The sequence below is a fragment of the Leptinotarsa decemlineata genome, unplaced genomic scaffold (assembly GCF_025532065.1).
Source record: "Leptinotarsa decemlineata unplaced genomic scaffold, Ldec_3_MD MMD2_P_RNA_scaffold_2, whole genome shotgun sequence".
NCBI lineage: Eukaryota > Metazoa > Arthropoda > Insecta > Coleoptera > Chrysomelidae > Leptinotarsa > Leptinotarsa decemlineata.
In genome coordinates, this window is record NW_027412529.1 from 25,773,456 (window position 1) to 25,787,290 (window position 13,835).

General features: G+C 32.2%; 1 protein-coding gene and 1 long non-coding RNA gene across 2 annotated transcripts; one reads left to right on the forward strand and one right to left on the reverse strand.

Moving 5' to 3' along the window:
- Positions 1 to 1,797: 1,797 nt before the first annotated feature.
- Positions 1,798 to 10,566, forward strand: LOC111506327 (uncharacterized). Its single transcript, XM_023161360.2, has 3 exons — positions 1,798 to 1,966; positions 6,738 to 7,059; positions 10,144 to 10,566. Exons 1-3 carry the CDS (start codon positions 1,943 to 1,945, stop codon positions 10,416 to 10,418), a joined length of 621 nt encoding a protein of 206 aa, XP_023017128.2. The 5' UTR covers positions 1,798 to 1,942; the 3' UTR covers positions 10,419 to 10,566.
- LOC111506328 (uncharacterized) lies at positions 1,834 to 3,309 on the reverse strand. The gene is made up of 2 exons (XR_002722247.2): positions 2,608 to 3,309; positions 1,834 to 2,537 (listed from the first exon to the last, which is right to left on the reverse strand). It is a non-coding gene; the product is annotated as an uncharacterized lncRNA (long non-coding RNA).
- Positions 10,567 to 13,835: the final 3,269 nt, after the last annotated feature.

Sequence of the window (13,835 nt, forward strand, 5' to 3'; positions counted from 1 at the left end):
TTTTGATCTACAATTCTTCAAAACGTATAACTGAAACAACATCATCGGATGGTTTGATCAATCCGCCCCTATTTTTCCTACTTATCAATAACTGTGTAAAATCTATACAAACATCTTTTGTCGTATTTACAACACCTTCTACTGCTAATAAACATTTTGCACATTTAATGACAGTTTTGATATTTTTGATTACAAAACCAGCTACGTAAACCAAAACATTTTCAGTGATTATATCAAAAAAGGATGCAAATTCTTGGCCATAATCGTGATCATATATTACTTCCCCATGATTAAACCCATACTTCTTTATGGAACCCAGCTCATCAATAGATACCTCTCTCTGTTTTGGTTTAGATATACTTTGGAGTGTTGAAATTGAAGTGGTGTCTAGTCTCAAACAATTTCCAATTGTGAAATAATTGTATTGGATATTAATGTTTTTAGAATTATAACTGACTTACTTATGGAATGTAACACCTTCTGGGTGATTCAACAAAGAATTCCTACACCAAAGTACAAAACACCTAATTTTTTCACTAATAACTATCAAGCCGACGACGCCTATGAACAAAATAGTCGAAGCCTTGTGTCAACGTCAGAAATGACAGTCTTTGAGCTTTCTGCGCATTGCGCAGATACGTTTTCATAAATTCAATTTGAATGAATTTTTCGAGTATCTGGGATATGACCATTAGCAGTCTAGTTATAGGTTATGTCGGTGCGCAGAAACAGCATAAGCATTGTTGGCAATGTAAGATATCAAAATTACTTACTTTTTGCTGCCATAATTCTGACATTTTCGAGCCCTTATTTAGTATTTCTCACAAAATCCTTACATTGTTCGGGGGGGATGAATCCCCCTTGATCCCCCCTGGCTACGGCCTTGGGACTATACAAAGGTACTATAATGATTTTTCGGCTGTGCCTGAACCTTTAAAAATACCCCAGTCTCATAAGTACATATTTTTTTTATCGACATTTTTTGGGTATTTGTTACCTTTCACAATCTTTTACGTTTCGGAGGCCAAAATCTGTCTCCGTCTAAGGAAATGGACATCTGTCGAAGAAGTAAAGAAATGAGATATCAAAAAAGGAATAATTGCGAATATATTTGAATTTTATTTTTATCCATTTCTGAAGACGGAGACAGATTTTGGTCTCCGAAACGCAAAAGATTGTGGAAGGTAACAAATACCCAAAAAAGGTCGATGAAAAACTGATTTTTCCTCCACAAAAAAAAAGACTTTCGTTGAATATTTAAGAGAACGGTATGGGCCGCAGTGTGTTAATGATTTCAAGATACATATTTTTACTTCGAGGAATGACCAATGTCTGATAAATGTATCTTTAGACGATAAAAATTTAAAACCATGATAGCTGTGATAGACAGAATTTATAGCATATATTCCCCATCTGCCCACTCAATAGAAACAAAATTGTATCTTTCCTAACACCCTCACCATCGCAAAAAGTCGCTCTCAACTCTCAAACGATTTCATTGAATGATATCCATTTTCATTGTTTTTTAGTTTATACCCACAAAACCTGAATGCCATAACCTCATTCCTGTCCTGATGTGTATTAACCAAGTGCTGAGTGACTAGTGTAGTTCCAATATTTTGTGATAGTGTCCAATTCCCCAATTTGAAATTTTTATTACACACTGGATTCCTAATTTTTCGCAAATGCGAATGGACTGTGTTGTCTAGACTCACTTTACTGTGACGTCACTAGACTCCTGACCAAGCAATGAACCTTTTGGCCGGATAGCATCGGTAGCTTAGGACATTGCAAGAAGAAGAAAAATATTTGTGTTTGGTTTTTATTGGGAAGTTGTTTTCATTTTGTCTTTGAGTACCAGGAAAATTTATAACTTTTCTTTGTTATTCAAGCTGTACGCTTTCTGAATTCGTTAATTGTGTATTGGATTAATTGATAAAGGATGTTCAACACTCCAATTAATCAGGTTAGTTATACGTTGGAATTATTATAACAATAGGATGTTCTCATGTTTTATATTATAAAGAAAAAAAAAATGTTGGATAAATCTAAAGGTGGATCCATGCACAACTCTTTAAATCGTGAGTAACAAGTTTTAAGTCGTACGATTTGAAATTTAGTGATATTCAATTTTATGATCACACATACTTAGATAATTTTGGAATCAATTACTTTTCCCAATAAAAGAAAATGAAATGTTCCCTTTGGCATTCATTGACAAAACTGTTTTTCTCTTTTATATCAACGTAACAGCAACTACATACAACTAGATAAATAAAGGTATAAATGAAATAAACTGAATATTCATAAACTCATATTCACTGCTCAACACCTCGCCTGAATAAGAAAAAGTCCATCATTCAATAATAATAGACTTCGAAGCTCTAAAAACTTATCCTTTGTCAGTCCTTTTATCAGTATATCTGCTTCTTCCACATATCTCAGCTCTATTTCTCTGCTAATTACTTTTTCTATGATGAAGTGTTATTTGATATCAATATGTTTGGTCCTGATTGTCCTCAATTATTTGTATAGGACTAGAACAATATATTCTCGTGTCAGTTGTCAGATTTTTTTAACCAAATTCCTTCACAAGCAACAACATACCTAGGCTTCAGTAGTTGAAAGTGTTTCTTTGTTGGCCAAGAAATTAGATTTCCAAATGATTTAAATAAATAATCTGATTTTGATTTCCTATTGGTGTCATTTGCCCAATCAGAATCAGCAGAACCAATCAATACTGGGGCCTTTTCTTGTCGCCTTTGTTATTAAGCTCAGAAGCTCTTTGCAGGTATCTTAAAAAACCTTTGAGGTGTTTTCAGTGTTCCTCTATTGCACAATATTGAAATCAACTTAGGTAATTTACTGCAAAACTAACTGATGACCAGCTCATTTTTCACCAAATTTGGTTGAATATAGGTACATACCCATATATAATTCTACCCTACCAAGGTTAGTCATATGAAATTCTTCTTTTAATTTCCTTTTCACTCTCTCTAATCCTTGTTGGCTATTTCCAGTAGGGAGTAAGTCACGACAAAGAGAATCAAGTATATTATTTCATCATCACTGAATTTGGTATATAAACAGTAAGTAATCACTGACAGATCTATCAAAATTGACGTCGTTCGTTAAGAGAACTGTTTTTTATATGAACACAATAGCAACTACATACAAGTAGATAAATAATAATAATAATAATGTTCATTTCAAAAACGTGTAAAAAGATAGATGAACATATAGCAAGCACAGAAATAAACATGACAAGTCACTGAAGCTTATAGAGCTTGACATTTATTGAATTACAAGTATAGCAATAAAATTCAATTTGAAAGTATATCAATAAAATTTAATTTAAAAGTATATCAATAGAATACAATTTAAATTTTTTGTGAATGATGTCATTAAGATAAAATGAAATAAAATAGTTGGAGTAGTTCCATCAGAATATAACTGCCTGAGTACTGTCAAAATCGGTTAAATAATGTCTATAAAAGTATAAATCAACTGAACTGAATAATGTTCTCATATTCATTCCTCAACAGATAGTTGAACAATTGAACTATAATCTGGAATACCTAACAAAAATATATAAATATTGATTAATTGCTAATGCTAATTAAAAGTGAATAATATCGGTGCTTTGTTGTCCAGGCCTGAATACACATGACTTCAGATATGCGTTTTGAACTTTCCCAATCATACAAATAGTCCAATAAAATGAGAATTCAAATTGCAATCTCAAAGATAAGCCTGGTAAAGCAAAGGTGAAGCAAAAACCCGCCGTTGGAGACTGGTTTTGAAAATAGTAAACAGTTCTGCATTTTTGTGCGCTAATTCGTAGTCAAAAGATTTTTAATAAGATCTTTATAGTCTCTTGTTATTATACAAATTCATTGAAATAGAAGAGTAGAATTTATATTAACTAATTAAGTGTCAATATAACGAAAAAGGTTTCATTATAAAGTTGCACAAGTCATACTCACAATTCCAGCATTTATACGAATCCTATAAAAACCTCTGGACGACTTTACTTTTCATATAGGATACTCCATTGGGGTAGATCTACTCACGCGATAAGAGCTTTTTGCATATAGAAAAAAGCCATCAGAATTATAGCTAGTTCCACTCGACGCACACTGTCAACCACTTTTTAGAAAATTGGAAATAATGTCTTTGCCCTGTATGTTGATTTTCTACTCACTGTTAGAAGTACATAAAAACCAAATACTACTCTCCAATCACTCAAATCAGCATAATTATGAAACTAGAACGCGGGACAACTCAGATAGCCAAGATTTAGACTTAAAATGTCATTACGAAATTCTCTGGACGTTAAATTATTTAACCAACTTCCATATAATGTGACTGAATTGAATTTTAATATGTTCAAAAGGAAAATCAAAGAGTTCCTTATACGAAATTATTTTTATTCTGTACTTGATTAGATGTAAACAACATATTCAGACTAAATAGCCTTAATTATTTACATTACTATTTATATGAATATTACTGGAGTTTCTTTCCCAACAAAAAATCGTTATTTTTAACACCTCGACACGTGTTTCGATCACCGAGTGATCATCTTCAAAAAGGAAGATTAAAACTAGAAACTAATGCGAAGCTAACCCTATTTATACTATATAGATATCCCATACAGGTAAGCCATCCAGGTATACCACCCATACATGTATACCAACCTAAATTTATTTTACAATTTTGCCTTATCTATTATTTACAATATATGTTTAACTGTTATAGCTGTATATAAAACAATTTTCAGCTATATAAAAAAAATAATTTCTCAATATTGCCTATCTAAATTTATTTTTGAAATGTGTCCTTATGTAGTAATCAGTAAACCCAACAATATTATTTTAACAAGCTATATAGTATGCTCTTTGGTGAAGGTCCGTCATCTTTATTCATAATATTATTGTGTTTACTCATTTCCACACTCTCATAGGCATCCAGTTGCCTGTTGTTAACTTGTCTAACTAATCTCAATTAACTGAAGTCTATGGAATGGTTTTGTTGCAAAATATGATGGGTGATTGCTGATTTTTCAGGTCTTCCATATTTTAAGTGTGCTACGTGTTCCTTATATCTTACTTTAATAGATCTTTTTGTCTGTCCATAATATTTTGCATCGCAGTCCTTACATTCAATTTCGTAAATTCCAGACTTTTCCGAATTCTCGACTTTGTCTTTTGGACTTCCCAAAAGGCTCTGTAGTGTATAACTTGTTTTAAAAACCACCTTCATACCTAGTTCCTTGAAAATTTTTCCAAAGTTCATCGTATATTGGTGGTATGGAACTGAGATGTATATCTTGGTTTTTGTCCTTTCTGAAAGTCGAGATTTCGTTCATTCTTGACCTAAACTTCTTCTTCCTTATTATGTTATCTACAATACCCCTCGAGAAACCGTTAGTGGCTACTATTTCCTGTATTATACGTCTTTCTTTTGTGAACCTATCATGTGTTAGAGGGAAAGTCAAAAGACGATGCACTATAAAATTCAACCCAGCTCGTTTGTGCTGTCCACAGTGATGTGAACAGTCAGGAATATACCTGTACGTGCTTGTACAGGTAATGAAATTATAGTTGGATTGTAACGTATATCCTATGGCGAGCCAAAGATAATCGCTTGATTGAATGTTGTCGAGATGAGTTCTGATATAAACAACACAGTTGAATATGTATAGGTAGTGAAATAATGATTAAAATAACCAAATCGGTAAACAGCTTCCTACATGAGTCATTATATTCTTTGAAACACATTGTTCTCACTATCTTTTTTTGAGCTATTAGTAATTCGTTAATTCTTGTAGAGTTGCCAAAGTTGATCAAACAATAACTGAGTGAAGATTGAATTTGAGCATAGTAGTAGCTCTTCAATATATTCAATGGAACAAAATTACGGAGGTTACGAATTACAAAACAATGTTTCGACAGTTTACTCAAAATATAATCAATGTGCTTGTTCCAATAGAGTTGAGCATCAACGTTCAAAACTAAAAATTTAACAGATGAAGTTTGTCATATTGACTTGCCATTTATTCTGACCAAAACACTGTGATCATTCTCATTGAGTGAAAAGACGATTGTACTCATTTTAGAGCTGTTGAGAATGAGACCATTTTGAGAACAATATTTTTGCATATTAGCAACTGCTTGATTTGCCTGACGCGACAGTCCCTAATAATCTAAGGACTTCAGAGTGAACGAAGAGTCGTCGGCAAATTGTTATTAAGTTCTAACGAATTCATGAGTATGTTACATGTAATTTCTTCAAATATCTTGGCAAATGATGATGAACTTATAGGTCTTTCGTTTTCAATCTTGGATACATCTCCTTTCTTATGAACAAGAAGTATAAATGCAACTTCCTTTTCTGGGAAAATGCCAAAGCATAAAAAGTTGTTAATAATATGTTATTAATTCCGCAATATGTTAAATGCAGTTATACTAATTGGAACGTTGTCATCACTTGTTTCTGGAACCTTTCACTACGTTCATACCTCAAATTGAAGGGGTATATTTTCAGAAGTGATCAATTTTTGGCAAATAAACAATTCAATGTTCTGGCCATTAAACACCTTACTCCACCATGCTAGTCAATCAAGAAATCTCTTTTTTTTAATATAACTTTTTCAATAGTATGCATAATATTCAGTAGGTATGTTTTAGTAGGTGACATGATGATACAACTCTTTTAATTCCACTATTTTTCAGGCCCATAAACTGCGTCATCAAGCCGAAGTTTTTCAGAAATTCAAAGAGTATGATCAAAGTATTACTTGTCACCAGAAATCGGCTGAATACTTTGCAAAGGCTCGTGATATTACCACAAATAAAGCAGCTAAGGAATCCATCACCTATCAGATGGAACATGCCCTAAAACAAATTAGGGTGATAGACATGAAGAAAAAGAAGGATGAAATAGAAAATTCCAAGAATTACAATGAAACAAAAAACAATAATGGAGATCTAGATAGTCTCAAAGATATTATATATAGGAATATCGAGGTTCATGATTCCTTAATAAGTTATCTTGGTGAGTATTCAGAATGTTTTTGCTAATACCTAGTTTCTAGTATGTCATGTAAAGATCCCAGAAATGTTGAAAAAAACAGATCTCATGGTTTAAGATACACCAATAAAAAATCCGAGATTCGATAAAGAATGTAAGCCTTTACGCCCGAAAATTCTGTGCAAAACTATTTTTTGGCTTAATTGAATATGATCAGGCACCAAATTTCAATAAGCCATATTACCTAAAAAATCGATGATTTTTTGGGTGATATGAAACATGGACAACTATAACTCAGATATTGAAATATTGACTATTATGGTGAAATCCTGTTAAACCACCAATGGTTTACTTTATCTTGATATTTATTTGAAATTTTCACGTCAATTCATTCATATTTTTCAGAATATATTAGGCTTAGACTCTAGGTCTTCAGTTATACTATTTAGTTTTTCTTACACATAAATCAAGTGACGTTTTTGCTTGTTATTGCATTCTATTTTCAATACTGTTATTATTATCTAAAAGTGTAAAAAATTCATTATGTCATGCACTGTTGGAAAAGTTATCCAAACAAAATATATAAATGCCTATAACTGATGCAACAATTCCATGGAAACACCCAGAAGAGCTATGGCAGAGACTATATATAAACTCACTCAAGTATTGTCTACAACTATTGTGTCAAACAAGTTGAGGATTTTTTTAAAGAGGGATGATATGCCTCATTTCTTCATCTCCATATCATCCTTCAACAAACGGATAAGCTAAAATATTGCTATTCAAGCATCATATGACAAAATGAAAAAAAAATGGGACCTATTTCTACCTCCAAAAAACCAACTTGTGAGTTATCATTGGGAAGAAGAATAAGGTCAATACATCATATGATTCACCTGAGTGGATATCCATCAAAAATAATTCAGAAGCAGATGAAACAATTGGAAAAGGTATAATAATATGAAACTTCTACTTCAAGAAGTTTGACAGATCTTGGCTAGGTAATATATAGAAATTATACAAGGAGGGAGAAGTAGTCAACAGTAGTATTAAAGAAGTTCGAGGTCCAAGGAATATAACTGTTGAAACAGAAGAAGCTGCGGTAATAAAACGACACCTGTATCAACGTTTGTTTGGAAAATTCACCTGTATCAAGTATTGAAGATGCCAACCAGTGAACTATTGAAATCATTTTCAGATCATCCAGGGAAAACTGGGTGTGAACCAATTGGTTAATTGTGTCAATCATCTAGTAAGAATCAGATACTCAAATATCTTGAAGTTTAAAAAAAAATGAAAAGAAGGTCTGGCAATTTTGTCAGATGAATTGTGAATCTTGAAATAAAAATTGATTTTGTTATAATCAGTAGCTCATATATCAAAGCTTCTACTCAGACATTACGTAACTAACATAAATAATAAATGCAGTATACTGAATAAAAATTGTAATTTCACACTTGAAAAATTATTTACTTAGATAGATTTGATTATTTTACATATGCATACTCCCACATCAAGTTGAACATAATGTCTCGTGGATAGGCGGGAGACTTTTCTAGAATCTTCATTTCTTAGAAACGCCTAATAAGATCTAGTGTCTTAAGAGAGTTATAGGCCAATTTCCATAAGCAAACACTGGTTGACTGCACCTACAGTATATATTATGAAATGTGTCGTTTTTGTATGTAGGCACCTTCAATTGCACATAACAAACTTCAGTATTCACAGAGAGGATACTTGCCAGGTCACTATTCTAAGAGTTCCTTTGCATAAGAGTAATTGTGAATTATATATTCGAAATTTGTTTGGAAGTGGCAGGAAACTATCTTTCATTGTGCAAACTGAGAACGGAATTGACATATTACAAATTTCAAAACTCACTAGAAACCAATTAATATATACAAGCATGTAAATGTAGGAAGCATCTACATTTTTCCACCGCATGAAGATATCTGCATCAGTTGGTAAAAGTCGGCTTCAAACATAATAGTTCCAACACTAGTTTTATGTAACTTCCATTTGTTGATGAAGTTGTGTCTATTCAAATGGTAACTTCCCTTCTTGGAACCATCAACCACCACTAAAATGTCAGCGATTTCCATCAGAGTACATTTTTTCTGTCATTCAGATTATTTTCTCGTATTCACATCCAATGTTTTCAATACAGATCTTTCGAAGCCTATGGAATCTTTCCACTGTTATCTTGAGTAAAATTCACCATCCACATATGAAAATAAATCGCCTGAACTAAGGAGCAAAAAACTATTGGATGTGATAGATTTTAGATCACCAAGATCAAAAGCTCCCACAGAACTTGTTATAAGAGGAAGAGATGAAAAAAATCCCAAAGAATATGACATGGTTTCCATGAGGTTTGTTGTTTACTCGCATACTCCTGCGACTTAAGAAAACCCTACAAGAAAAAGTCTGACAGGGTAGTACTCGCCGTTGACAGTGATGGCCTGGCCAACTTCGTTCTCGAAGAAATAAGCCCAAAATCCACACCAAACAGTGACTTTTTGGGATGCATTCGACAATATTGTTTGTTTGCATACCCACTCATCCAGAAATGGGTGGCATCACTAAAGATGATTTTTCTAGGAAAAAAGGGTCAGTTGCCAACTGCTCCAGAGCCCATTCATCGACCACACGTCGTTGTCTTTGGTCGTTTACCTTCAGTTCTTGGGTCAGTTTAATTTTGTATGGGTACAGGCCCAAGTCACGAAGCAAAATTCGCTAAGTTGTGGTCTGAGTAAAGCAGAGTTCTTGTGAGCAACGCGTATTCTCCTGCACACTCTAGCAGACACCGCGATTTTTTCGGCAGATCTTGCGTTTCGTCGATGTACGGGATTATGGCGACCGTTAAATGGTGGGAAGCCCGCGGTATGTTGCCCCAACAGAACACCCATTTTGATAAAACAATTTTATTATTTGCACGTGATGTTGAATGCTATATCCGTCCATGGTAAATAAGTGACAAATAATTTAATAGGTGTAGCTTTAACAAGATGGCCGATATCGATTGTCAAAGTTTGGAAGTACCTGTTGGGGACTGCCTTTTCACACGTTAAACTTGTTTATATTTTTCTTATAAGAATATTATTGCAGGAAATAAAGAGAACAGCAACGGGAGCCTTAAATACTACCCTGTAAGTCACGCTGAAAAAAGTGGATCCAGTTCAACTCAAATTATCTGCAACGTACATCCCAAAAGTGATACCCAAATAATTGAGGAGTTGACTGTTCTCAGTGGACATTACAGAGATGCAGTACTGAATCTGGTGGTACAGTTAGAAGATCGTAATAAGGAAATTGTTAAATTGAAAGATATCATAAAAACACTTGAGAAAGAAAAACAGAAAGGTACTGAAAATCAAAATTGAGTTTTTCAATTTTGTAATTATATGAATCATCATTCATTTTCATGTTTCATTACTGTTAGGTCAAATGAAAATTAAGTCCTTATTCTCTAAGGATGACTTACAATTTTACAGCAGCTTTGAATAAAGTTAAGATAAGATGATGAAGTAATATGTGTGATTTCATTTACCTCTTAAATTACGTGAATTGAATAATAAATACACAATGACATTATTTCCATTTTGGCCACGATTACTTCTACTCATTTTTTTAAGTATTTCTGATAAATATCGAATATTGAACAAAAGTAATTTTTTGTGTAGTTGCAAGTTCTTGTTCCTTATATATTATACTGACAATAGTCACTGTCTAATGCTTTTCAGCATGTTGGAAATTTTCTCTCTTGAGGTAATTCCCAGAAATTTACCCAGGTATATGACAATATTTTCATTATACTACAATCCTTTTATGACATAAACATTTTATGATACAAACCTTTTATGACATAAATTTTTTTTAGGAATTAGAAATATAGTTACAAAATAAATTAAGGACACAGTAAAAAGAAAAAACCATTGTCATTTATCAATTATTTCAACCTTTCTATCAGGTAAACTAACATAATTGTTTAGTGAAAGAGGTAACAATACAAAAAAAAAGAAAATATTCAAGTTAAGTGTACATGTACTTGGGTAATAAAAAAAAATTATTTCATTGAATATTTTAATAATTATCAGAAGTTTCGTGCATCAGCTGAACCAAGTGAAGAAGTACTTTAATATATGAAAGAGTAACCACATAAAATTTCACATAAATGGAACACTATCATCCTCAATAGTGTACTTCCCAAAAATTAATATTTCCTGAGAAATTGCCCCATTTCAATTCAGAAAAATAATGCTCCAATACCTCCAGAAGAATGGGGTTTGTTAAAATATAACTACTTAACATGAATGACAAGGATGCAACCTGCACCCTTTTTCCAAAATTTTCCGTTAGAAACATATATACTTCTAATGAGTTCCATTATTACATCCATCAAAAATAACTTTGAAGTTAGCGCAATTGTTATGTAAGTATCTGATGTACTGTTACACTAATTAAAATACAAAAAAATACTTCTGAAGATGCAACACAAAATTGAGTTTTTTATATAAATACATCTCAATTGAAAAGGGTATATTTTTAGTAGATATTAATTTTTCGGGAAGAGGTTTGGCTTCCTACTTCTCCATCTTTATACAAAAAAATGTGGAAATCTTCCAAAGGAAGAGAGAGAGAGAGCAATTAATTTCAAAATGAACTCTTTACAAAAATGTGTAGATCATGCTAAGAAGTTACTTTCAGACACAAACTGGGGAAAAAAAGCCCTCTCTAAGCAACTACTTCCATATAAACATTGAAGTACTTCTGAAACAAGTACTTTTAAATGAACATGGAACTATACAAATAACCCTTTCTCCTATTTAGTTTGTACTTCAAACATCCGTTATGGAATTTAATCAGATATCATTCACAATAAAGAAAGAGGTGAAATTTTACTTACATGAAACGCTGTCATCCTCAATGGAGAAGTAGAAAATCAAAACCTCTCCCAAAAAATATAAATACATATTGGTTGAGGAATATAAATAATCATGTCCTCGCTTCATAATGCTCTTAATTTCAAATAGAATATTAAAAAGGAACATTTTTTAAAAACCTATAAAAACCAATCTGTTTCTGAGGGCTTCCGAAGATTTATTGTAAATGCCATCAAATCAATGGTATTAGATCGGAACCTACTCAAATTAGGACAGGCACACTGAAAGGATCATGTCTACCATCAACCTTATTCAATATTGAACAAAGCCAATTAATCTTTCGAAAACATAACTCAATGTGTAGAAATAATAATTTTTCTTCAAATGTAGACTATGTAGACAATAGACGTTCAGTTTAACACAAAAATTGCAAATATGAACAAAAGTATGATACTAAAAGCAGAATAAAAATCATTAGAGAACTCAACTTGTACAAATAACTGACTTTTCAGAGGTCCAATTGGACTAAACACTAACATGGAATGATTAAATATATCAAAAATTCTCACGATTAAGGTCATATTGCTCTTCATTATTAAAAACTTTCATAGCACAGTGTCATTTCAAATACTGAAACTACTATCTTTTGGCCTCATTCAGTCATGCCTTTCATATGATCCGAAGAAAGGAAAAGGCCCGTAAGATGAATTTATCTAGCAAAGCATCAAGTTAATCTACTTCATTAAGTTGATAATTGTATATATTTTAAATGACTATCAAAACAAGGCAATCTGCATAAACTTATTGTGAGACTGAAAGACAAACCTGATTTTTGTTTTTTCACTTCATTAATCAGGCGATAAAACCATAATCATATGTTAACCAAATACTACAGTGAGAAATGTGAAATAAAGAAATTTACAGAATGCAGCACAAAATTATTCGATAAATATCCAAAGAAATCTAGGGTACAGACCTGGTTCATATTGATAAAACCAGTAGTCTTTGTCAATTTGTATGTGTATTGTTATTATTATACTTTTATACTATTTAATTTTATTTACAAGAAAAAACTAAATAGTGAGAACTAATGAAAATTGAAGTTTAAAAACCTCAAATGTGGGGTTCCACGGGGGTAGGTTCTGGGTCCAGTTCTTTTTTTATCTATGTGAATGATCTAATATATGGTAGTTAGGTAGTTTTATATTATACGCTGATGACACAACTATCGTCAGGAACACTCCCAACATTGAAGACCTAAAAAAGTGTGTTGAGGAAAATATGGGAAAAGTATTTAACTGGTGTGAATCGAATCATCTTTCGTTTAATAATAAAAAACAATTTACTGACATTCAAGTGCTCTTTACAACATTTGACAATTGATTTGGAAATAATAGAAAATAAAACCTGTGCAAAATTTCTAGGAATTCATATTGATAATGAACTCAAATCCGATGAACATTTAACAAAATTTTAAAAGATTTTATCTTTGGTTGCTATGCAATTAATATGATATTAATAGAATTAGTATATTCTACAGCTGAAATGGTGTATCACTCTGTATTCGAAACTTGCTTGAGTTATGGGATTTAATTTGTGGGGTAGTTGCAGCAACTATTTATTGATTAACATATTCAAATTGCAAAAATGAGCTTGAAGATATATGTGTCAAGTTAAATATAATGAGCCATGTTAGCCGCTATTTGAAATGCATAAAGTGCAGGGTGTTAATTAAGTATGTACCATAAATTTAACAGACGATTCTTTAGGTAATTTTAAGACGAATTGTTCATATAAACATGGGTCCGCAAATCCTTCGTTCTCAAGATACAGGGTGTTGAAATAAAAATAAACAAAAACTTATTTGTGAATATTTCAAATATCCTTTACCTAATTTTGTTGTAAATTGGCAATGGT

Bases quoted from the DNA above. Each gene is read 5' to 3' on its own strand.
- LOC111506327 (XM_023161360.2), top strand. From the start codon at position 1,943: ATGTTCAACACTCCAATTAATCAG. The intron at 1,967-6,737 runs GTTAGTTATACG...ACTATTTTTCAG, and splicing joins TCAACACTCCAATTAATCAG to GCCCATAAACTGCGTCATCA. The intron at 7,060-10,143 runs GTGAGTATTCAG...ATATTATTGCAG, and splicing joins TTCCTTAATAAGTTATCTTG to GAAATAAAGAGAACAGCAAC.